At 35.4% G+C, this 26,462-nt stretch overlaps 1 protein-coding gene across 1 annotated transcript in view; it reads right to left on the bottom strand.

The window, feature by feature from the left end:
- The window catches only part of PRSS12 (serine protease 12), a 78,696-nt gene that overhangs the window by 17,262 nt on the left and 34,972 nt on the right, over window positions 1-26,462 (bottom strand). The window contains exons 3-8 of the mRNA XM_012519845.3: window positions 25,965-26,143; window positions 23,997-24,138; window positions 20,899-21,095; window positions 18,105-18,246; window positions 6,845-7,047; window positions 929-1,007 (exon numbers count right to left, since the gene is read on the bottom strand). Of these exons, the coding sequence (XP_012375299.3) occupies window positions 929-1,007; window positions 6,845-7,047; window positions 18,105-18,246; window positions 20,899-21,095; window positions 23,997-24,138; window positions 25,965-26,143 (942 nt within the window). The remainder of the gene's footprint in view (window positions 1-928; window positions 1,008-6,844; window positions 7,048-18,104; window positions 18,247-20,898; window positions 21,096-23,996; window positions 24,139-25,964; window positions 26,144-26,462) is intronic.

Below are 26,462 nucleotides of genomic sequence, written 5' to 3'. Positions count from 1 at the left end.
GACTGCATACCAGCAGCCCTGAAGATTTGCTTACAAGCATTTTTATGCATCCCACCCATCTGACACTCTTGGAAACAGTTTTGTCTTCTTTATATTTCATGATTTAAAATATGATGTCTCTCCTCACTCCACCTCACCTAAGCAATCTGAACAAGTATTGAATAAACAGAGACTGGTTTTTCCTCACAAAATAACAAATGCAACAACAAAAATATTAAACTAAAATGAAACAAAAATGTTCTAAATTAAATGAACCTTTGTCATCCACACATTTTTCAAGTGCCCTATTAGTTTGTTTCTGCCACACGATTTTTCAGCAACACATCTATTTCATAAATTGAGGTATTGTGCTATAAAAACTTGACCTGGGAAACGGGCTTGGCCCAGTGGTTAGGGCATCCATCTACCACATGGGAGGTCCGCGGTTCAAACCCCGGGCCTCCTTGACCCATGTGGAGCTGCCCCATGCGCATTGCTGATGTGTGCATGGAGTGCCGTGCCACGCAGGGGTGTCCCCCGCGTAGGGGAGCCCCACACGCAAGGAGTGCGCCCCGTAAGGAGAGCCGCCCAGCGCGAAAGAAAGTGCAGCCTGCCCAGGAATGGCACCGCCCACACTTCCCAAGTCGCTGACGACAACAGAAGCGGACAAAGAAACAAGATCAGCAAATAGACACAGAGAACAGACAACCGGGGGAGGGGGGGAATTAAATAAATAAATAAATCTTTAAAAAAAAAAAAAGAACTTGACCTATAAAAGGCAAATGTAGGTAAAAGGACAGTGAAATTATTCATGTTATTTATATTTAATTTAGAAAATAAAGTGGTTAAAATAAACTCCTTACAAATAGTAGAAAAGTCCCCAATTTGCAACCCTAAATGTATATATATAATTCTGTAATATTGAAAATCTCTTTTGAAGAACTTTTACCTTAAAGAATTTTTCCCACCAACAATCCGCTTCTGCCGACGATGCAGTAATCTCAAACCACAAACAGATGAAAGGGACCCTGAAGGAGAAATAGGTCAGTAATTAAACTATCATACCCCTGGAAGAAGGGTAAAAAATATAAGTTGCACCTTTTCCTCCTTCCTCCTCTATTTTTTTTTAAGATTTATTTTATTTATTTCTTTCTCCCCACCCCCTCGTTGTTTGCATTTGCTGTGTCCGTTTGTTGTGTTCTGGTCTTCTACTTCTAGGGTCATGGTGGGAACCAAATGCAAGGGCCTCCCAAGTGGGAGAGAGGCGCCTAATTGCCTGAGCCACCTCTGCTCCCTGCTTTGTTGCATCTCTCATTGTGTTTCCTTGCTGTCCCTTGGTTGCGTCATCTCACCAAAACATCCGCTCCAGTCATTGCGTCAGCTTGCTGTCTTGCTCAGCTTCTCCAACAGGCACCAGGAACCGAACGGGACCTCCCATGTAGTAGGCAGGACCTCCATCGCCTGAGCCACATCCGCTTTCCCTACTCTATTCTAACATGCCACTTCTCTGCAAACTACAGGATAATTTTTCTTACAATAAAAATAAAAAGTTGTTTCCTCATTTAACCAAGGTGGCAATAATTTGCAAGCCGATAAGAAACTTTATGAGGCTTCCCACCTTTCAGCTCTGAGAAGGTTTCATAGGCTGCTGAGTGGTTGGCCTGTCCAGCACATCCTCCCTGTGGGTACCTCGTTCTCCTGCTGATTATACAGGCTACTTAGGAGTTCAGAGACATTAAACCAAACAAGAGAACTGCAAAGACAGTAATTGTCTAAATTGCTTTTCACATACAACGCTGTTCCAAGCAATATATAAAAATGTAAGTCAAAGGTGCAAAGCACATTCCAAAGAAAGAAGTCTGACCTGAATTTGCATTTGTTTGTATAGTACATTAATATAAGGGAAGGGTTTGCTAAGAAAATTTTAAGTGGCAAATTATATTTAAGGGAACATAGACTTCCCAAGATAAACAGACTTCTTTGAAGTGCATGTGACATACTATTTTTTATGTTTAAATATTCAGATAATAATCTCTCATTATCATATATGTGCCTAAGGACTTCTGCTAGGAAATACAGTGAAACTCAATGAAATCCTGCAACACTTATGTAATAGAAAATCTTGGTGATCCAAAAAAATTCCTAACTTCATAAAACTAGAGGGACGCGGATGTGGCTCAAGATGATAGGGCCTCTGCCTACCATATGGGAGGACTGAGGTTTAATCCCTTCTTTTTTACTGGGGCCTCCCAGTAAAAAAGAAGAGAGAGTATGCCTGCGCAGCGAGCCCAAGTGCCCACGTGGTGAGCCAGTGGTAAGCCAGTGCCCGTGTGGCAAGCTGAGTGCCCGCACGGTGAGCCGAGTGCCCATGCAGTTAGCCAGTGCCTGTGCAAGTGAATCACACAGCAAGATGATGACGCAACAAAAGAGGTGAAGAAGAGAGTCAAGGTGAAGTGTAGCAGAGATCAGGAACTGAAGTGTCGCAGATAACAGGGAACCTCTCTCCCACATCAGAGATCCCCAGGATTGAATCCCGATACATCCTAGAGGAGAAAAAATTAGAAGACCAAAAGAGAAACTGATACAGAAGATCACACAGCAAATGGATACAGACAGTAAAAACTGCAGGGTGGGGGAGGGGGAGGGGGAACGGGAGGGGAAGGGGGATAAATAAATAAATCTCTAAAAAAAAAAGAAAACTAGGGTATGTAAGTTAGATACATTGATAGGAGCTCTTGGTCTTAAAAACATAAGTATTTTTCTAGTTCTATCACTAAAGTGGCCTAACAGCAATAGCACTTTTACCCATTATGTACCATTTAGTTTCTCACTTTCCTCCGTACTAAAATAAATGTATTTTCTTTTCAGTAACTAATTCCGTGCACCAGGGCAGGGTAAAATTTGAACGGGCCTGAAATATCCTATTGCTGGTGAGAAAGATTGCTTTCATAGATCTCAGAGTTAATGGAATACAGGAGGCAGCTTGAAAAAGTTGATTTTGTGAGTGGACATGAGTTTGTAACGACATACGAAAGAGAAGAGTTAAATTAAAAATATATGAAAATGGGGTAAACAAAAGAAGGGTGAATATAATGAGGTATTACTAGTTTTAAAAATAATTTTAAGAGAATTCATATGGGACATTTTATTTCTTTGGATAAGTATATGTGTATAAAGTATAGACTCATGTAAATTTTTTTTCAATCTGTGTAAGAAGAAAGTATGGGAACTGTACCAAGAACATGATGACCTAATCAGCACAGTGGTCTCCCACAACAGCCAGGCAAGAAGGAGTCCAATAGGGAATTAGCACTACTTATTGCTTGAAGGAAAAAGAGGTTCAACAGTGTGTAACAAGATGAATTTGCAAAATGATCTCAGAGGTATGCTGTCAAATTTTAACCCTCATCTCTTAGGAGATGAGACCTCTAGGTGGCACTGCAAATTAAAAGACACGAGAAAGGAGTAAGTTTCCCATAGTGCTTCAAACCTATGCCAAGGGAGAAGCAGACATGGCTCAGTTGATAGAGCGTCCGCCTACCACATGGGAGGTTCAGGGTTCAAACCCAGGGCCTCCTGACCTGTGTGATGAGCTGGCCCACATGCAGTGCTGATATGTGTGCAAGGAGGGACGTGCCATGCAGGGGCGCCCTATGTAGGGGTGTAGCCCGCAAGGAGAACCGCCCAGCACAAAAAAAAACGCAGCCCGCTCAGGGAGTGGCACTGCACACACACAGAGCTGACACAGCAAGATGACGCAACAAAAAAGAAACACAGATTCCCAGTGCTGCTGGGGAATGCAAGTGGACGCAGAAAAACACACAGCGAATGGACAGAGAGAGCAGACAATGGCGGGGGGGGGGGGGAGGGAATGATATAAAATAAATCTTAAAAAACCTATGCCAGGATAAGAAGGATAACACTGAGCAAGCAGAACTCAAAAGTTTACATTATTCTGGGGCAAAGCACCATATTGCAAGAAACTAAAACCACTTTTAAAGCCCTAAAACTCACTGATAAAAAAAAAAAAAATTGGAGAGCAAAAATGAAGTTCATTTATAAAAGTGTTCCATCAGATGACCAATGGCTTGAGTTGAATCACCTTATAGAAGTCACTGGGTCCTGATACTCAACAACAAATCAAGAGATTAATCAGCCAGATTCTGCAACCTAACTGATCTAAGACTGCAATTTTTTTGCAGTATAGTGACATTGCTAGAACCTTGGAAAGGTATCAGAGTAAGTATAGCTACAACTTTAGAAAGGCATTAAAAAAATGAAATAATGAAGAAACATCCGTGTTATTTCATAATTTAAAGCAGGTTTACATATAAGTGTAGTTACATTTGTACAATTTTAAAATTTTTATTTTTTCTCCTGCTTAGGCATTTGATGTAATCCAAATAATTGTTATATTAAATTTGTAACTGTAGTTTAAATTATTGAAGAGAATTTAATAAACTAAGTGTTAATCAATATTTAGGAAAATTGGCTTACAAAATTTTTATTTATTATATATATTGATTATATATTTATAATTTATAAAATAGAATGTAAAACAAAGGACAAAGGGTTATAAATGTTCCTCTCCACACTCAAAAGCCCCTCAGAGAGTGAAGAATCATATTAGCAACATGCAATCCATTAACTGAGCAGCATACTTCAGAGATATTGCGGGTTCAGTTCCAGACCACCTGCATACAGCAAATACCACAACAAAGCAAGCCACATGTATATTTTGGTTTCCCAGTGCATATACAAGTTAGGTTTACACTATTTTGTAGTGTATTAATTGTGCAATAACATTATCCCTAAAAAAACAAAGTATATACCTTAAAAATACTTTATTGGTAAAAAATGCTAACTATCATCTGAGCCTAGAATCAACTTTTTCCAAACTTCTGTTATTGTTGTTTTTTTTTGCCTTCTCCCATGAATCAATCACGAATTGTTCTTAATGGCATCTAGAATGGTGAATCCTTTCCATAAGATTTTTTTTTAAAGGGGAGGGGGGGAGATTTTTTTGTGGTTGTTTTGGTTTTTTTAGTAATATAAAACTTCATTTTTAGAGACGTTTTAGAATTACCAAAAAAATTACACTGAAAGTTTGCCCATATCTATCAGAGCCACCTTCATCAATCGTCTTAACTGGATAACTTGCTGCAGCTTCTATATCAGCACTTGCTGTTTCAGCTTGATCTTTTATGTTATGGAGACTCTTCTTTCCTTAAAATCCTGGACCAACTTTTGCTAGCTTCAGATTTTTCTTCTGCATCTTCCTAACCTCTCTCAGCCTTCACAGAATTGAGGAGACTTAGGGCCTTTTTCTGCATTAGGCTTTGGCTTAAGGAAATGTGGCTGGTTTGATCTTCTATCAAGACCACTAAAATTTCCTCCGTATCAACAAGAAGGCTCTTTCACTTTCTCATTCATGTGGTCACTGAAGTAGAGCTTTTAATTTCCTTCAAGAACTTTTGCTTTGCATTCACAACTTGGCTGTTTAGTAGAAGAGGCCTAGCTTTTGGCCTAACTCAGCTTTCAACATGCCTTCCTCACTTAGCTTAATCATTTTTAGCTTTTGATTTTAAATGAGAGACATGTAACTCTTCATTTCACCTGAACACTTAGAGGCCATTGTAGGCCTAATTTCAATATTGTTTTGTCTCATCTCATGGAACAGGGAGGTCCGAGGAGAGAGGGAGAGACGGGGAAATCAGAACACACACAACATATCAATTAAGTTCTCCCTCTTACATAGGCATGATTTGTGGGGCCCCAAAATGATTACAATAGCAACATCAAAAATCACAGATCATGGATCACCATAATAGATACAAAAATAATGAAAAAGTTAGTGTGAGAATTATCAAAATGGGACACAGAGACACGAAGAGGTCACATGCTGTTGGAAAAAAGGCGCTGATAGACTTGCTCAACACCTGGCTGCCACAAACCTTCAATTTGTAAAAGATGCAATTATTTGCAAAGTGCAATAAAGAAAAGCACAATAAAATGAGATTTCCTGTATTGTCTTTGGCCATCATTAAATGATGTTAGGCCATCATTAAATGATGTTAGAAAAAGAACATACTCAAATATAGATGTACCTGATTTTAAGAAAAATCAAATGCATCAAAACCATGACCTTTCAATTCAAATAAATAAAGAGATGATAGTTCTTTTCATAAAATATGACCACAGATTTCTCCAAAATAGCTAGTTCTACCCCTAATTCCTTTCAGGAATTATTTATTTCATAAAAATTAACTTTATCCAGAACTTTCAAGAACTCTTCTGCTTTTCAAAGTATGAAACATCTATTTATTACTGTACTCTACCGAAAGACTACTTCTCATTTTCTTTAGATTTCAAAGAATAAAACCTACAAAAGATCATTTTCTTTTTACAATCCATTTTTAAAAATAATTCCTGTTGTTTAAAAATATGAATAGACGTGGAAGAAGTGCCTTCCTATGATTCATCTTTTTATTTTCATTTATTTCTTTCATTTTATGAAGTAAATCTCATTTCTGATTCTTCAAGGATATCGACTAGTCTGACCTTTTTTATTATTAATATATTCAGAGAAGGAATGGTATGGAAATAGTTAAGAATATAAAAAAGGGATGATCCCAAGGATTATAAGGGCCTATTGATCCACTCCTGTCCCTGAAGCTTGTTCTCACTGAAAGCTCTACCTAGGCAAGTTTGTCAAGAACCACTGCCTTTCAATACTAGCCTTGCAAGGAACAAGAGATTGTATAAATTCTTGTTTGTGGAATTTTTCTTATCAAAGTACTGATTTTAATAGTGTACTGGGGATTAGTATATTTTGACTTGTACAAGACCCCAGAAGGTAACTTACCTTTACTGCTACCTGATGCTTTCTTGCCAAAATAATCACAAATAACCCCTGCATCTTCACTGTGGCGGCAGTTGTGTTTTCCAATGTCTTGTTTAATACAGTCAGCCAGGGACCTCTCATTTCCTGTGCACTTGACATTATCCACGTGGATGGCTCCTTTTCCTTCCCCAAAATAAGCCATGGTTCTTGCTATGGCAGGACCCCTGGAAAGAGAGCATTCTTGAGGATGTGGAAAATAGGGGAATCATACCTCTGAATAAATCACAACACATGCTCTCATTCTTTTAATGTTGCTTAACTGTTATGTAATGAAATTAGCATCTATATGTGACAAGAAAAACCACATTTATTTCATGACTGTCAAAAAAAAACAAGATAACTAAGAGAGATAATTTCATAACCCCTTTGTTTTCATACCCCACAGTTAATTTAACTTATACTGAGAAAGCCATATTCAGTGACATGTAGAAAAATCATGATAGTCTTAAACTCTAGTTTACACCAGAAAATAACTCACCTCAGAATTTTATACCCTCTTAAAGGTATGGTATAATATTGCTAAGATAATTATAAGATTAAATCATTACCTTTTACTATGAGATCTGGCCTCAGGTGCTTCAATTTGGCAGCACATTAATTTCACAAAGAAATCTATTCATTACTTCTACATTGGTAACTGCTGCTCTGACATAAATTGCAAATAAAAATTATATTTAACTCATTAGAAATGTTTACAAACATAGATCGCTGTCCTCAAGCAGGTGACTCTAAAGGTACTCTTAGAAGTCTTTTTTATATAACTCATTTAATAACTATAAATAATAAATGCTCATTCTATCAAATATACAAAATAAAAAAGAAAGTATAAAAACAATACCACACTGCTAACAAGTGTGTATAATTCCTTCCTGTGCATATTTATGAGGAAAATGTTAACCATGATTTTTTAAAATGTTATTGTGATAACATGTATACAACACAAACAATTCAGTGATATTAATTACATTTACAATATTGTTCTCCTTTTCCATCACCCCAAACTTTGCACCCATTAAGCAATAACTTCCCATTCCTTCCCTCCACACACCCCAAACCCTACTAACCTGTTATCTACCTTCTGCCTCTATGTATTTGCTTATTTTATGTATTTCATATAAGTGAAATCATATAATATTTGTGTCTGGCTTACTTCACTTAACATGACATCATCAAGGTTCATGTGGTCATATTTGTCATAGTACTCTTTATGACTGAAAAAATGCCATTATATACACACACACACACACATAAACCACGTTTTTTTTATCCATTGGTTGATGGACACTTGGGTTGCTTCCATCTTTTGGTAATTGTAATGCCACTATGAGCATCAGTTTGCAAATACCTGTCCAAGTCCTTGCTTTTAGTTCTTTTGAGTATATACCTAGTAATGGGATTGCCAGGTCATATGGATATTCTATCTTAAACTTCTGAGGAACTTTCAAACTGTTTTCATGCAGCCATTGCAGATTTTACATTCCCACCAGGAGTGCAGGAGAGTTCCTATTTCTCCATGTCCTCCCCTACACTTGTTATTTTCCATTATTTAAAATAATACACGTTAGTGGGTTTGAAGTAGTTAACCAAGATTATTCATGGTTAAAAAAATAATTCACTGTACAGAGTAGTGGATCGCAAACTTCAATGTGCTTAAAAGCCACTTGGATTGTTTTTGAGTGAGTGGATCAGAGGTGGGAATTTAGGACTCTAATTTTTTTTTAAAAGGACCAGGTGATTCTGATCAGATGGTTCTGCATCCAATTTTGGTGTAGAAAAGCCACAGTTTTTCTTCGTAGTGTTGCATATTTGGGTTGTTTTGAAGTTTTCATACTTTTACAATTAATATATCTTTATACATAAATCTTTGTGGGCAGCTTGATTTCTTCCCAGAAATGTAATTTTTGGCCAAAAGGTATAAAGATTTTTTAAAAATTCTTAGTATATATTGCTAAATACAAGCACATTTTTGAGAAGCAAGTTTGTGCATTTGAAATATGTAGAATTAAAATATAACCTTTTAAATAAATATTTTATTTTTCTGTTTATTTTATATACCAGTCTCTGATCCATATGGAATTTATTTCAGATTAGTGCTAAAGATTTTTTTGTCCCTGAGGTGAGACCCAATTGTCCCAATAACTTTTCCCACCACTTTGAAAGTCTTTTGAAATTTACTTAGTATCATGCTATATGTACACTGCCATTTTTTGATCTCCATAGTTCAGTAATTTCCATTCTTGCCTACACATTAGCATTATCTCTGGGCTTTTAAATATATAGCAAAGCCTGAACCCCACTTCATATCCATGGGAGAGGGGCTGGGCATAATTTTTTTCTTAAGATTTATTTTTATTTATTTCTCCCCTGTCCCCCATTGTTTGCCCTCACTGTCTGCTATCTGTGTTTACTGTGTGCTTGTCTTCTTTTTAGGAGGCACTAGGAACAAACCCAGGACCTCCCATGTGGGAGGGAGGTACGCAATGGCTTGAGCCACCTCTGCTCCCAGTAATTTTATTAAAAGTCTCCAAGTATTTTCAATGCACAACCAAAATTGAGAACCACTACTGTAGTTGATGCAATTGACCTCTTTGCTGTTCATGTGCCAATATCACATCATTTTCATTTCAGATTAATTTGGAAGTCAAGTACCTCCTACTTCTCCCCACCCAAATGAAGAAAAAAGTTTTTTATTAGGATAATATTTAATGTATATATTAGATTGTATTCTGTCTTCCCATTCAGGACTGTGATATGTTTCTTCACTTATTTTTCAAGCTTTAGTAAAGCTTTCATTTTTATTTTTTTTGTCTTTATTTATATTTTTACTATTACATTAAAAAAAATATGAGGTCCCCATATCCCCCAACCCCCTCACCCTACTCCTCCCCCCATAACAACAATCTCCTCCATCATCATTAGACACCCATTGTATTTGGTGAATACATCTCTGAGCACTGCTACACCCCATGGTCAATGGTCCACATCATAGCCCACACTCTCCCACATTCCACCCAGTGGGCCATGGGAGGACATACAATGTCCAGTAACTGTCCCTGCAGCACCACCCAGGACAACTCCAAGTCCCGAAAACGCCCCCACATCTCATCTCTTCCTCCCACTCCCTACCCCCAGCAGCCACCATGACCACTTTCTCCACATCAATGCCACATTTTCTTTGATTACTAATCACAACAGTTCATGAATAGACTTACTGATGTAAGTCCACTCTAATCCATAGTCTATTCCTCCATCCTGTGGACCTCAGAATGGTTGTGTCCACTCTACATCTATATCAAGAGGGGGATTAGATTCCACATGGATGCTGGATGCAATTCTCCTGCTTTCAGTTGCAGGCAGTCTTGGCTCCCTGGTGTGGTGGTTGACCTTCTTCACATCCATGTCAGATGAGTGGGGTAAGTTCAATAAACCAGAGTGTAGGAGTTGCAAGTCTGTTGAGGCTCAGGGTCTGGCTATCACATGGTCAGTCCAGAGATTCAGGACCTCTGGGCATACATTAAACCCCAGCACCAACTACAGTTCCAGAAAAGTAAAAGGAGAGACTTGTGGACAAAGATCCCATCTAAGTCCAGCTCCATCGCACAGAAACACAAACTCCAAAGTAGGGCCAACTGACATGGCACTGAACTCCATCTGCCATGACCATAGAACCTGTGGGTCTCTGTAGCCCTCAGGAGAACCAATACCTGGGGTTGTATCTACAAGCTTTCCTTTTTAAACATAGATCTCAATTCTTGTGCAGTTTATTCCTAGATTTAAAAAAAATTTTTTTGTAGCTTCTGTAAATGAAATATTTTCCTTTCTATTTCCTGCCTAGCATATAATAACACTATTGAGTTTACTTAATATTTACTGTTATCTTTTATGTTAATAAATAACAGTTATAATGTATTTCCACATGATTCTCTTGGGTTTTATAGGCAGAAAATCATACTATTCATGTAACTATTCCGATTTTTCCTTTTCAATACTGATATTTCAATTTTTACAGATAAGCAGGACCTCCTGACAATATTGAATCATTGCAATAGTAGCAGACATCCTTGTTTATTCCAATTTGATTACATGAAATTAAGGTAGTTTAATTTTATTCCCAAGTTTCTAGGAGAAATGAGGACAAAGTAATGATTTATCAAAGAATATCATATATATATATTCTTTCCATTGAGACAATCATAATTGTTTTCATTTGCAGATGACACACTGGATTACATTAATTGATTGAGCCACTTGGCAATAACTCTACTTGTTGGTAGTATATTCTTTTAATACACTGCTGGATTTAATTTGCTAATGTTTTGATTAGAATTTTTGTATTTAGATTCATGCAATTGGAGCATATATTTCTTTTTTATGTACTTATCTTGTCTAGTTTTGAAATCAAACTTATATTACCCACATAAAATGAATGAAAAGATTTCCATCTTGTTTCTTTCTCTGCTACAATTTATATAACTCAGAAATTATCTGTCTTAAAGGTAGGTCAAAAGTCTTCAGCAAAAAAATCAGTCATTTCTTCTATTTTCACTGATATGTTTGGGTTTTCTTTCTCTTAAATCAATTTTGAAAATTATATTTTTGTTGAAAATGTAGTTTTCTTGATAACTGTCTATTTCATCTACATTTCGAAATTTGCTGGTAAAACATAGTTCACAGTATTCTTTAATAGTTTTTATAACCTTCTGTTTGCCTGTGCTTATATTCCCTTTTTTTCCTCTAATGTTTACTTGTATTTTCTCCCCTTTTCCTTGGTCAGAATTACCAGAGATTATTCCTTTTTTTTTTTTTTTTTGAAGTTGGACATATGTACTGATGATGTAGATGTATAATGTAAGACAACCTGAAATCCAAATAGCCATAATTTGAAGAAAATTTAAAAATTACTAGCATTCTGAAACCAAAACGTCAGATGATCCCCAATAGGCCTAGGTATGAGATAGGTGAAGGTAGTTAGTAAATAACAGTATGCTTCTAAATGATATAGTCTTCTTCAGGAAGGGAAGTAACAGATAATTTTTGAAAATGGTAAGAAAATATATTTCAATGTTTGTTTAAAATATAAAGAAAGCTACTAGTAAAATAATAATAGGATCCTGTACTTTCTATTCCCACTAGAGAAAGGAAAGAAATGGAAAATTTGACTGATTTTGCAAATCAAAAAAAGCAAAAAGTAACACAGACAAAGTATTATTGGCAGTATAATTTAGACAAATGAAAGTAAGCATACAAAATATAAAATTAAATTTATTAATAGAACAAAGGGATGATTTCTAATCAATTTATCAATTTACAAACTAAAAAGAATGCACTGTTTTAGATATATCAACAAATAGAGAACATTTTAACTAATAAAAGTGCATGATTAAATAAAGATAAGTAAAAGGATGTGATTTCCCACTGATCTACAGGTATATAGTAATTGGTAGCTGAGATTTCAATGAGAAAATAAGCTCTAATACATTAGTCTTCAAACTGGGTGTACTTTTGAGAAGATATGACAACTTTCCCAGGAGTATATGGACTTTAAAGGTATCAATTTTCAGATCCTCAAATTTCATTTGTATTCTTCGCTAAAACTGATCTTGTTGAAATCAAGATCACATTCCTTTTTTTTTTCTCCTTTTTTCCCCAATGTACCGAGAGTAAGGATTGCACCCAGGACCTTGTATGTGGGAAGCCAGTGCTCAACCACTTAGCTACATTGGCTCCCCAAGTCTGCTTGTTTGTTTGTTGTTTGTTTTGCTTTTAGGTGGTAGCAGGGATGGAATCAGAAACCAAGTGTGCAGGAAGCAGGTACTCAACTGCTTGCGTTACATCTACTCCCCTTTATTCTCTCTTTTTTTTAAACATTTATTTTTTATTTATTTCTCTACCCTCCACTCTTCTCCCCACCCCCCATCCCCACCCCCGGGTCTCTGCTCTCTGTGTCCATTCATTGTGTGTTCTTCTGTGTCCACTTGCATTCTTGTCAGTGGCACCAGGAATCTGTGTCTCTTTTTCTTGCTGATAGAGCATCTGCCCACCATATAGGAGGTCCAGGGTTCAAACCCAGGGCCTCCTGACCCTTCATTCTCTTTTAAAATGTCCATTCTTCCACTTCACAAAAGAAAGGTTTATCTTGTACTCAAACCAAATCCTACCACAGTACATTGCTCCAAGGTTTAAAAGCCTTTAAAATGGCCAAAAGAATAATTTAAATAGATATCTGTGAAGCCTCCTTTAGTACAAACACCTTAAATCCAACCCTTCTAAGAAGTGACTGGGCAAACTGTTATTTTCTATTTTTAACAGTTATTTATCATATGTTGGGGGTTTCTTGTTGTTTTTTAATCAGTTGTGAACTAGAAATATAAAATCCAGAAAGGAACTTTTTAAAAGAATTTAATTTCTCTCTTTATGCACACACACACACACACATTAAAGCAAAATAGTATATTATGTTTGGATTCTATGGTGGAATAAAATTTAAAATACAATTTCAAGGAGAAAAATGTACTATATAAAATTTCTGAAGGTCTAAGAAGAGCTTGTTCATGTATTTTTAAAGTGAATGGGGAAGCAGACTTGGCCCAATGGATAGGGCGTCCACCTACCACATGGGGGGTCCGTGGTTCAAACCATGGGCCTCCTTGACCCATGTGGAGCTGGCCCATGAGCAGTGCTGATGCACACAAGGAGTGCCTTGCCACGCGGGGCTATCTCCCGTGTGGGGGAGCCCCACGCGCAGGGAGTGTGCCCCATAAGGAGAGCCGCCCAGCGCAAAAGAAAGTTCAGCCTGCCCAAGAATGGCACTGCACACATGGAGAGCTGACACAACAACAAGATGATGCAACAAAAAGAAACACAGATTCCTGATGCCACTGATAAGGATAGAAGTGGTCACAGAAGAACACACAGCGAATGGACAGAGAGCAGACAACTGGGGGGGGGGGAGGAAAGAAATAAATGAAAAATAAATCTTTAAATAAATAAAGTGAATAATGGAAAGTACCAAATCTCTATGATATCTATATTCCATTGGATATAATTAAATGAATGATGTAACTTTTATATTGAAATTATATTTATATGAAATATACAAATATACCATAAATTAAATCCTTTGCAGCTATTTAAATGTATGACACAAAGTAAATATGCTTAATTTTTGATATCTACTAACACAGTGGTAGTAAATCATTTTTTAATTTCTTTCAAGGGATACTGCTCTAATCAATATGCAGCTCAAGAACAATGTCATACTGAAACATATGCTAATGGAGTCATACAAAATTCAAATAGAATGGAATTTCCATCAAGGCTATCTAATCTATCACAAGGAACTTTAACTGATCTCAATACCTTCTGTCTCAACCTTCAAAAAACAAAATGTTTATATACTAGACTTTGTCAGACACTACATAATACATATTGAATAGTGCCTTTTTCTTTTCTGTGCACTTTAAGCATACCTACATTATTCACCATTCACATTTCCCGTTTTTTATTCGTTTCTGTTTTTCCCATTAAGAAAATGCTATTTTGATTAGCACTTTGTTTCCAAAGACTGTCAATCCTTAAGCATTAAATAGCTGGCTGGGGGACAGATCACTGGAATACCTAGTAAATAAGACTGAGACCTTTTGACAGCTTGGAAGTTTTCTGGATAGCTTTCTGCAAACAAATGCTTCATTAAAGGTTTTTAACTACTAAAGTAGTTCTGAGAGTAAAAATCCCCTACTTTAGTCACATACCTGTTTATAATTATATATAAGTTTAACATGAAATCTCATTTCCGCTCAATGGGAAACCATAAAAAGTTTCAAGTGTTATTTAGATCATTCAAATATCTAAATGATTCTCATTAAATAATTGTTGGCAAATTTAAAATTGTGTAGGTATTGACTAGAAGATGAGATAAATGATTTGTTATAGTAGTAGTAAATTACTGAATTAGTTAATAAGAGATTTTATTTAAAATGCAATTATGAAGTAAGATCTTTCAATGCTTTTAATAATTACTATAGAAATGTTATTGAAAATTGCTATCAACTTTGGTCATAGTATCTAGATTATTTTTCTAACCTAAAATCACCTTTTGAGTTATAATGAACTAAAGGTAGAGAAATAAAAAAGCAAGGAAATGTTGAAAGAAATCAAAGTGAAAAAGCATAGATGGATATGCTTAGAAGCATTTTCCCTCCTTAAACTTGGCTTAGACACATAATTCCAGAATCAAATGTGATGTCATCTTTCCCTTCCTATTTTCAAAAGTAGGATCATTCCTCCCCCCAAAAACTAAAATAAAAGTATGGCTAAGAAGCCAGTCTCAACAGCAATATCTTTTAATGACTGATTTGGGTCAGGAAATCCACTGGAAAAGTAATCTAAGAAGAAGAATCTTTTTAAAAACTTTTCAACTAGAGGAAGAAACAATAGAAATATAATAAGCAGGGAAGCAGATTTGGCTCAATGGATAGAGCATCTGCCTACCATATGGGAGGTCCAAGGTTCAAATCCAGGGCCTCCTGACCCACATGGTGAAGCTGGCCCATGCGCAGTGCTGATGCACGCAAGGAGTGCCATGCCACACAGGATTGCCCCCATGTAGGGGAGCCCCACGCGCAAGGAGTGCAACCCGTAAGGAGAGCCAGCCTGCACGAAAAAAGTGCAACCTGCCCAGGATTGGGGCCGTACACACAGAGAGCTGACGCAGCAAAATGACGCAACAAAAAGAAACACAGATTCTGCTGAAAAGAATATAAGCAGACACAGAAGAACACACAGCAAATGGACACAGAGAGCAAACAACTGGGGGAGAGGAAGGGCAGAGAAATAAATAAAAAATAAATCTTAAAAAAAAAAAAAGAAATATAATTAGCAAAGGAAGTTTAAAATAAATCACCTAGGCGTCTACATGTAGAGGCTTCTTACCTTCCTTTACTACTCCATATTTTGAAAACTGAAAATTTATATCAGAAGTAATGGACCCATTGTCCATAAGTCCACTGGAACTGCAAAGAGATCCCAAACTAAGCAGTGGATTAAAGTAGACTCTAATTACCAAAAGAAAAGCTTTGAATAAAAAGGTTAGAAAATTTTTTTGAAGGTTTATTAATAGCAATATTTTTAAAATAAAACATATTCTACATAGAAATAACCAATTAAGTTTATCAATATTTAAAATATACAGAGATGTATAAATAAGGATATATTTTTAGATCCAAACCACTATTAGAAATCTACTATGAGCTAGGCAATTTATGCTTATTAGCTTAAACTTTATAACCCTCTAAGTTGTAATATTTTCCATATTATTACAGGAAAGGAAATTAAAGCTCAAAAAGATTGGGTAGCACACCAGTGCCACCCAGTAAGAGGTAAAATTAGCTCCGGTGCCTATATACTCTTTGGAAAAATCATGGGTCATCACTGACCACCACACCAAGAAATGCTGCCACTCTTCACTGGCATCTCAGCTTCAACGTGGCCAGTGTTTCTCAAAGAGAACATGCTAAGATGTGGAACAAGATGGCCATCTATCTATTCATGTTGGGCTCAGAAGCTGGTAAAAAATGCACTTAGTTAAAAATTTTTTAATTTACCAATTATTGATGACTATCAAATTCAATCTAATTGGCAAGAAAATAAACCAGAAAATTGAAAATGACTAATACTGCCAATTTACAATAGTAAGAGGACTAATTCTTACCAGACATAATGTAAACAATTTTCTTCCATTTGGCTGATCTTTATTTTCTTTGAGATAATACCAAAATTCTTCCTAGAGTTGTTCATTTCAAATACTATTAATATTTAGTATTTCAGAAGGAGTTAGAAAATGTGTTATTGGCTTTAAAGATTTTCTTTACTACTGCCAGTCACTGCAATTCCATGGTTTTCATTTGAACTATTTTATTTAAAAGATGGTTTGGGGGACTCCTGACGCCACTCCCTCTTGCCTCGGACTAGGCTGCAGCAGCCACAGAAGCCCAGGTCTGCACGGTGGCCAGCCACAGTGAGGGTTCAGGCTATTTTCAGGGTTCTGAGCAGAGCGAACCTCACACCGTCTACAGCCACATCTAGTCTGTCCAGCCTCGGTGTTGAGGAGGTGCGGGACATAGAACCTCTGCGTCTTCAAACTGAGCCCCAGAGGACTACTAGAACTGCGATCATTTATGCAACGTAAGCAATAAACCTGAGGTGGAGGGTTCTGCCTGCTGACGAAAGTGGTTCTAACTTGAGGCACACCCAAATGAGGAGATCAAAATCCAGGCCAGAAAGCATGGAAGCCCCAAATACATTATCTGCAAATTTCTTCACCCCCTTCCAAACCTTCTCAAATTTGTAAATCAGTCATAAAAGTCTTTTCAGGGGAAAAATGATTGGGAAGAAAAAAAATATTTTAGACTCGTTCTTTTTGATCAAGTTGAAAGAAAAAAGGGAAAAAAAAAACAAGGAAAAAGAAAGGAAGGGAGAAAATTACTGATATGCCACTGATGCTGATTATTCACCATCAACAGATTTTTTTAATCCCTCAATTCTTTAATATTTTTTATTCTGTTTTAGAGTCTGACCTTTTAAATTTGAACTGAGGTGGGGATAGAATTGGGAATGGTTATGGACAGCTTAACAATTTGCTATTGCTTGAAGCTAAAAGACAGCTAGTCTAACAATACGTTGTGAGGAAATCAAATGAAGACTCCTGGAAGCAGAGGGGCTTTCCTGGTATCCAGGCGTATCTGACTAACTGGGAATGAAGTTCTGGAACACATGGTATATGAGCAGTGGCTTTCAAATTCCTTGATAATAGATGGTACTTCAATTCTAAAATCTTATTCCTATCTAAATTTCCTCACTTATTTCTTCCATATGCTCAGAAAGTAAAGGCATAGATATAATTTCAATGACTGGCATAACGTGAATCACAGGAAAAAAGCAAACACCTTTGGCTAAAGGAAGCAGTATTATGTGCAGTCAGAGTTATTAGACGATTTTGTTATTAGATTTCTAATATAACAATGTATATTTCTTGAGAAAAGATAGAAAAATTTAAATAGACTCTACTTAGTACTTCTTTATAATTCTGAATCAAATCAGAATGCTGCTAATATTTTAATTGGATAATAGAAATTAATTATAGATTTACAATAACTTAGAAGAAGCCTCAAAAAATCAGAAATGTTCATTAAGAAACCATCCCAAAAAATTAGGTTTTCCTTACTTGTAGCCAAGCTGTCGACAGATCACAGCCGCATCCTTATCAGTCCATCCATCATCACAAATTGTTCCCCACTGGCCATTGACAAAAATTTCCACTCGTCCCTCTTTCTTATTTTCTCCATCCATCAGTCTGATAGGAAAATCTAAGTCACAAGTCAAAGTATTACAAAAGATAAACAATCAAAATGATGCTAAAGCATGAGACTTTACAAAATGCAATTACTTTTATAAAACAGCTATAAATTAAGGTGGGAACTACTGTTTTGATCCTCAGTGTCTCCTAAAAAACAAACAGAAAAAAAAATTTTTTTTTAGAAAATAAAGTGTTTGTGAAGCCTAAATGTATGCTTTTAAAATACAATTTATAGAATATTTCTGAGTCAAATTTTAGTCACTCATTTGACAAAATCATTGGATTTTTGATGCTTAAAAAGAGAGTTGAATGAAAAAAGCCACTCTATCTATACCATCCCACTGTTGTTGTTTTTGTTATAACAGTAATGATATAAAATATGTTTTATTTCTAAGATCTTAAATACAGGTAAAGTATTTGTGAAAACTAAGCAGTCCTATAGGTATATAGGATCTTTATTGATATACCCCAAACTTTGATTTCTAGTAGAATTTTCTTTAGTTTAGTTTTTTCTTTTACTTAATCCATTACCTTTAGAAGATAAGTTTCCTAGAAAAAAATGTTAAAATCTAGCATAAATAAGAATTAAAAGTCTAACTTTAATTAAGTATGAGACAAATTCACTGTAAAAGAAATCTTGGCTAGGTCTTAATTCTCTGAACTTTAAAATGAGAAATCAGCATAATTACCATCCCAGAAAGTTCCCCCAATTTATATAGGCATTAACTTCATTCTTATTAGGATTACTTTTACTGATATAGAATTTTTCTTTTGAGTATCCAAATTCAGTAGCCACAGCTCCTTCTACCACCACCAGTTTGGAAAGTGAAGTAGTTCTCCTCTTTGTGTCTCTTGAGCTATAACATACTTTTTTTAAAGAATAGTTTCAATCACTGTTAAGATCCAGAAATGACATTTCAAATAGTTTAAAATAATCATAGTCTAACAGCTCCTTATCATACTGTCAAAGAAGTAAGACATCTCCATTATTTCTTAAATGCTCTCGTTTACATCACTATTCCACGATTTCCTCTTTTAAATACACAGTACTTTTTGATTAGTAAGAAAGTAATTATCTCTTTAAATGAATAAATAATAGTATGATTTTATCCCAAAGGGATACCTGACTCAGACATAATGTTCTTTGGACAAATGACTTTAGTTAGTAGACATTATCAAGATGAAAACCAAAGAGAGTCATAATAGTGATCACATATTTTATTAATAATTATCACTCTCGACTCTTTTAATTAAAAAAATACAGCCAAGACCCTAGAATTAAAAAGCCTTTCAGGAGAACCGAAAAGATTAGCTGTCCTAACCATATGGATATATTTAATCACTGCATTTTGTCACCTGGAGCACACCTGGAAAGACTACCTGTTCCCCAAATACCTCTATCTGGGGCGGAGAGGATCCACTTCTAGCAAGCCACATGCTGTCATTCATTACATAATCCTGGGAGGATCATAAATCCTCCCTAAGAAGAAGGGAACAAAGGAAAAGGAAAACAAATGAAGAGAAAGAAAATGGGGAATGAGACCTGTAAAAGATGGAGTAAAAAGATTGTATTTCTACTTGATATCATCCTAGAGAGTGAGTCACCATGATCTCACAGTTTACAGTACAGTGCTTTGGTAGGCACATGCATTGACAAATTTAACATATGTAATATGGTTAGTACTCAACGGTAAGATTCAACAAGTGTTCTTATATTAAAACTTGAAGATTTAAGTTTCACGTCTTAAAATAGGAGGATGCAAGAAGGGTTGATTCAACCTTGAGGTAAAATGTAAGGAGCACTTGCTAGTATTTCAGCAAATCAGTACCCATTCACACACACACACAAAATACATATACAGATACCACACTGTGGTAGCATCCTGGAAAGTCTTCTGAATATTTCTACCTATTATTTTTCATGTATATTTATTCTGCCCTCCTCTTCAGATGTTAAGTTTATCAAGCATGTTTAGTTGCCCTCTGCTCACAAGGACATCTTAATCCATAAATATTTCAAGACTATGAGAGGCACTGGTTCATTTCTATAAGACTACAAATCTGAAGAAATTTGCAATTGAGAAGTTGCAAAGATCCCTGATGGTTTTCTAGAATAAAAGGGTGTCTTATAAAGATGGGTGGGCTATTATTAATAGTGATGAAGCTCCAGCTAGGAGCCCAGTGAAAAATGTGAAAGATCTCAGGACAGGAAAAGGGATGGCTGGGGTCATTTATTCTCAGGACCAAAGAAGAAAACAATCATGGGGAAGGAGGTATGGATATATATTATTTGTAATTCTGTTCCTAGTAGCTTATTAGAATCCAAGGTAAAAAAGAATCAGAATAGTTGCCCAAGGAGTAGGGAAATGGCCAATGCAGCTTCTTTATTACACATTTCAGGTACATATGACTTTAAACTTTGTAAGTGAGAAACTTAGGATTCTGGGTGAGGAAATAAGACTTTAGGGATAGAAATTTCATAACATTGGTGGAGAGAGACAAAAGACTATTTTTCTGTGCATAAAATTACTGAATATTAGAGTTATGGGAAATACTTTTTAAAAGCCAAAGATGAGAAATACTTCACTTTCTGGACCAGTGGTGGTGGAAGGAGCTGTGGCTACTGAATTATGGATGCTCAAGAGCTGGGATAGTTTCTCACCCACAGAATGCCTGTGTCCACTGCCGCCAGGGTAGCAGGCGATACCGACATCTTCCTGATGGTTGCAGTGGTGCCTTCCCCACTGCCTCCTGGAACACTCAAGGAACCGAGTTTCATTTCCTGAGCAGCTGATGTCATCCAGCCATATGGGCCCTGTGCTTTCTTCAAAATGGATTGCGGAGACTTGTTTGCCATATCTGTGGCAATAAAAGAAACATTTTGCATAAAATTATGTTCAAGAAACCATAAAACATAAAATAAACAATCTAAGTGTCATGACGTCAGAGGATAAGTAAATATTCTTTCTCCCACGTTGGGGACTAAGTTCTAAGAGGAGTGTTCAGTGTTTACTGCATCTCATATTTTGATCATCTTAACAATTTTTTATTGGTTCAGAAGGTAGCCAATGGATACTTACTGCTTTTAACTCACTTACTCTTGTGTTTTGTCTATAGTTTAACCCACCTTCCAGACATAATGCAGAAAAAGAGATAAATCTCAAATTCTTGAAATCAGTATATTGCCATGGAAGGAACACTGTGAACCAGGAAGTAAGAAAACTCATCTTGTGTCTGCCTCTGATGAGCCATCTGAGTGCATTTGATGTCATCTGTTTCTCTAAGCCTCAAAAGTATCCTCTTCTCCAAAATGAAAAATGTGTCTTGGTTCAGTGATTCCTCAAGCACTGTACCCAATCCACCATAAAATATGAATTTCAGCCTATCAAAATGATAATAAAGACAATTTCTTAGCTTTTCGTAAGGTTATATAAATTCAATTTTTAAACTTTATGAATTATATCTGTGTTCTGATTGACTTTATTTAAAAACTGCACTACAAAAAATCTAAATGTAAATATAATAAATATACATGATGTAAAAATAGAAAAGATATACAAAATAAAAAACTGATAACTAAGTTGGTCTACACCTTCTTTTATCTTCCAGCCAATTTTGTTTTCTTTTCTTCTAAAACTCTAGAAATCACTGAGCTAAAAAAAAGTCCCTTTTAAAGTGTATTTCTGTTTTTAATAGTCTATGAAATTCAATTCTTACTCCTAAACTTTAGGTCAATCATTTCCCTCTAAGGATGTTTTTATTATTTCTGTAGAATGTAAAGAATATAAGACTATAAGGAACTATTTCTATCCAGTATGAATTTTCCTAATTGTTTTCTATGCACTTATTTATTTAATTTATTTAACGAGATTAACTTTTTTATTTTAGGTGGTACTGGGGATTGAACACAGGACCTTGTACATGAGAAATGATTCTAATGGCTTTTTGTCCCCTAGAAAAGTAATTAACCTAATCCGATATTGCTTTTGTTTCAACTTACACTATTTTTCCACAAAATGCATCAAACTGATCATCAATCTGTTCATATCAACTACATAACAGATAAACAGGGAGTTATTTTACTTTGGGATTTTATTTGTACAAAGAAACTAGTGTTTACCTTCTTTCTCAAACTTAAAGAATATTCTCTTTCAGAAATTCACATGTAAACCAAGAGTAAAAGTAGCACATACTTATACTACCTTCTAAAACAATTAGAACTTTCATCACATATTATTGAGAACAGTTTAGAATACTAAATTCTAAAATTCTGTATACAAGAAAAACTGAATGAAGTTGTGAAACAAAATAAATAATACATGCATAAAAAGTCAACGTCACTCAATTGTTTTCATTAATAAGGAAGAAAATATAAGAACAAATAATAGAATTTATGAATCTCTAAATCTGTGAAAACTGGGTACAATTCTCACTCAGAGATTTACTTGAAGATGAAATGAACTTTATTAAGTAATTCTTATTAACAAACTATCTTTATTTGGCTGTTAGGTCATTTACATTCACCCAATAATTATAATAACTACATTTCCCAAGAAAATTCAAAGTATTAAGAAATTATGTAAAAAAGAAAAGAAATTATGTGCAATATAAACAGTACTATGAATAATATGATTTATAACAGGAAAAATTAAACAATCTTTAGTAAGTAAATTTTAGTATGGATATTCAATGAACATTATTTTATCATTAAAATTGAGACTACATGGCAATATAAAGGTGAAAATGCAGGATAAAAAAATTACATATCCACCATATAAAGTTGTACTCACATGTCATAACAGTGATGGTGTAAGAATAGAAAAATTGTGGGCAATTTTTTCTTATTACTCTTTTCCAAACTTAAATTACATTATAATATTACTTTTATAAATTTAAATATATATGTTTAAACAAGGCCTTTCCTAGCAAGAATATGTACATATTTAAAGTTTAGTGAATGCTTGCAGTTAACTCTATCTCAAGCTATAATGCAATAATTTTGCCAATTGTTTTAAAGCATGAGACATTTCTCAGGCATGACATAGAAATAAAGTAAAAAAAAAAACAACAGGCATTCATGTGCCTCATTTAAATTAGCTCAAAGACATCATTCGCAGTTACATCTGACCAACTTAAGTCTTTATGCTGGAATGCATTATGTCTGTGACATGAAATATATTTCCCAAAGTGTAATACTCAACTTTTAAAAGAGTGAGGTCAAGGGTGAGTTCTGAAGGTCATCTCATGACAAAACGGCTATTTTTCTCAAATAAAATGATAATTATAACCACATGCTGAGAGATGCAATGATATAACACCAAAGCTTTTGACCCTGGACCCCTTTGCAATTTTAGACACAATGATGTCAGAACTGACAACATCCAGTAGTAATGATGTATCAGAATGAAATCCAGCATTCAAAGTATACAGTCTTATTTGAAAAGACACAAAGGAGCTTAGAAGTTACCCATGGCTTCAATTACTCAAGAAGGGTGTTGGTGGCAGGAAAACAGCAAAAGATGTTTATTTGTCATCTTAGAGTATATAATCGTTTTTAATTGCTGTACTTCCAGAGATGGATAGATAGATATCTAGATGAATGGATGGATGGACGGACAGACAGCTAGATGACAGCTAGATAATGATGAGAGATAGATTTCTACTATTATAGAAATTAGAAAACTTGCAAGTAGGGATTACAGAATGAGACTTTTCAAAATATAATTTAGCATTTAGCTGCCTCATATAAATAGGTCTTACTTAAATCCCAGCTGTCGGCACACGATGTATGTATTCCGTTCAGTCCAGCCATCATCACAGACGGTGCCCCAGCGTCCCTTGTAATACACTTCCAGGCGACCCTCATGACTGCCTTTTCCACCTGCAAGTCTGATTACCCCATCTGTGATGAAAAGAAACAGAGGGACTAAGTAAACCATTTTCTCACAAGAAGGCAGAACTGCATTTTCATTTCACCAAAATAATACCATATTCAGGCCCCTCTCTAGGCCTTTTGTTGAACTTACTTTAGGACTTTGCCTATGAAGACCTGAGGTCACTGAATTGTTTCTGAAGTCTGACACAATGCATATTTGTCCTAATAGCATATTCTTTCTGTCTTGTTTGTACTCCTTTTCTCTGAGTAGAAAAATGTATTGTAATATAGTTTCGAAGCAGCTATTTCCATTTGTCTGGATTTAATATTCCATAAACTTCCTATAACTTCAATCTCTTTAAAGTCTGCACAATATTGGCCATTTCAATTTTAAAAATAAGAAAAATAGTATCTTAGAGATAGTTAAAAATATTAACTGCAAATTAAGATACTGAAATATGAAGACAGAAAAAGGTATTCTGGCTAAAGAGTAATTCTTCATGTCAATTCATTTATTATTCCTTAGGCATTCATAAATTATACAAACAGGAACATTTCTCGCTTTTGTTCTTTCATTGATAACACAAATTTGAATTGGAATCTTAAGAACTCAATAAATAATTAATTCCCAGGTAATTCTATAAAGAATTTCCAAGCAGATATATAACACAATAAATTCCTCCCCCCCAAAAAGCAAATTTAAAAGCCACTTCCATACAAAATAATCCAAGCCTTCCCCCAATGAGACTTGAGTGGAGGACATACTTTTCATGAATCTCTGGGATCTTTTAAAGCTCTTGAAGGTCTATTAGCAACAGACCAATTATTAATATCATACTTACAGTTTGCAAAGCACTGTTACACATACTACCTTACTTGACCATCACAGTAACACTACAAGGCTGATAGAGCACGTATTGTTATCCTCATTTGAAGAGGAAGAAATGGAGGCTCAAGAAGTGCTCCAGCTGAAATCCTAACAGATGATTGGGGACAGGAAGCCATGTCTTCTCTCCTGGCCCAAAGCTTTTTTCATTACTAAAAAATTGTCCTACATGGATTGCTGGTAACAGTAAATATAAATATATATTTCTCTTGTATATGAATGTATTACTCTGCTAATAAAATCAACAGCATGTGTTGAACTAAGCTAATAGGACATAAATTCAGTACATGGTAGGTGCTATGAAGTTTTTCTTTTGTTTTCTATTTTAAAGAAATAATTAAATCAACTCTTTTTTCCCAGCTTTTCTTAATATGGAAACAATTGATTTGTAATCTGCAACTTCCTTTGCCTACCCATTTCCCTTTTTTTCTCTCCAAATGTGTAAACATGTACATACACACCCATTTGCATTCACACATGCCTTTCTTATATAATACATGACATTTTGATAGACATGCTCTGATTTGGATAACAGCAAAACTAACTTGGTCTTTAAAAGTATGCTTTGATCAATGGCCCCATCAACAGAGTTTTACCAGCTATAAGCACATTCTGAGACCAAGACAGGTTAACAGATAAATTGACTAAATATAAAATTATAACATCTAACATCTGAAATTTACCATCACATACTGATTTTGATAATTGAGTACTTTATACTGCAACAAAATCATATGTTCTGAGCTCACTTTACAGGACTGAATAGCTTTAAAATTAAAAGTTCAGAAATACATATGAATAAAGACATAGCATTTTAATTTCCAGTTTGGGTTAGAATTTTTATTTATTTGGGGACTTTATTTATTTGTTCACTTGGTAATATCACTTAAATTGAGAAGGGCAGTTGTGGCAAGCCCAAATGGTGCTGGAGGCAAGGGTTGGCATATTAATGGGGTGAAATCCTTACCTGTTAGAGGGGTACAGGACACTCCAGCATCTTCCTTATGACCACAATTATGTTCTCCCCAGGGACTCTTTGGACATTGCTCAATAGATAGCTCATTCCCAGTGCAGTGTACTTCATCCAACATTATTGGGCCAGATCCTTCTCCAAAATACGCTTGGTTCCATGCTTTGGCAATGCCACTGAACAAAACATAGGAATGTAAGATTTCTGGATTAAGCAGCAGAGGTTTGGTCTGGCTAGTTTCCTTTGCTCCTGATAAAGACATAGTTATGATTGATCCATACTTTCCCTTATCAATTCATTCCATAAGTTGTGCATATTTTCTGAATTACTTCTGTTGTTTTAGTTTCTTTTTATATTTTCAGCTATTAACCATTTTTCTAAGACTGCTACCTATCCCTTAATATGTACTCTCCCTTTCTTTGTTAGGAATGGGGCCCCAGATTTTTAGGAGGGCAAAGACTACCCACAACAAAGGTTATACTTCTCAGCTTCCCC

This window comes from Dasypus novemcinctus, chromosome 1, assembly GCF_030445035.2.
Source record: "Dasypus novemcinctus isolate mDasNov1 chromosome 1, mDasNov1.1.hap2, whole genome shotgun sequence".
Taxonomy (NCBI): domain Eukaryota; kingdom Metazoa; phylum Chordata; class Mammalia; order Cingulata; family Dasypodidae; genus Dasypus; species Dasypus novemcinctus.
This window is presented reverse-complemented; position numbering and strand designations above follow the sequence as displayed.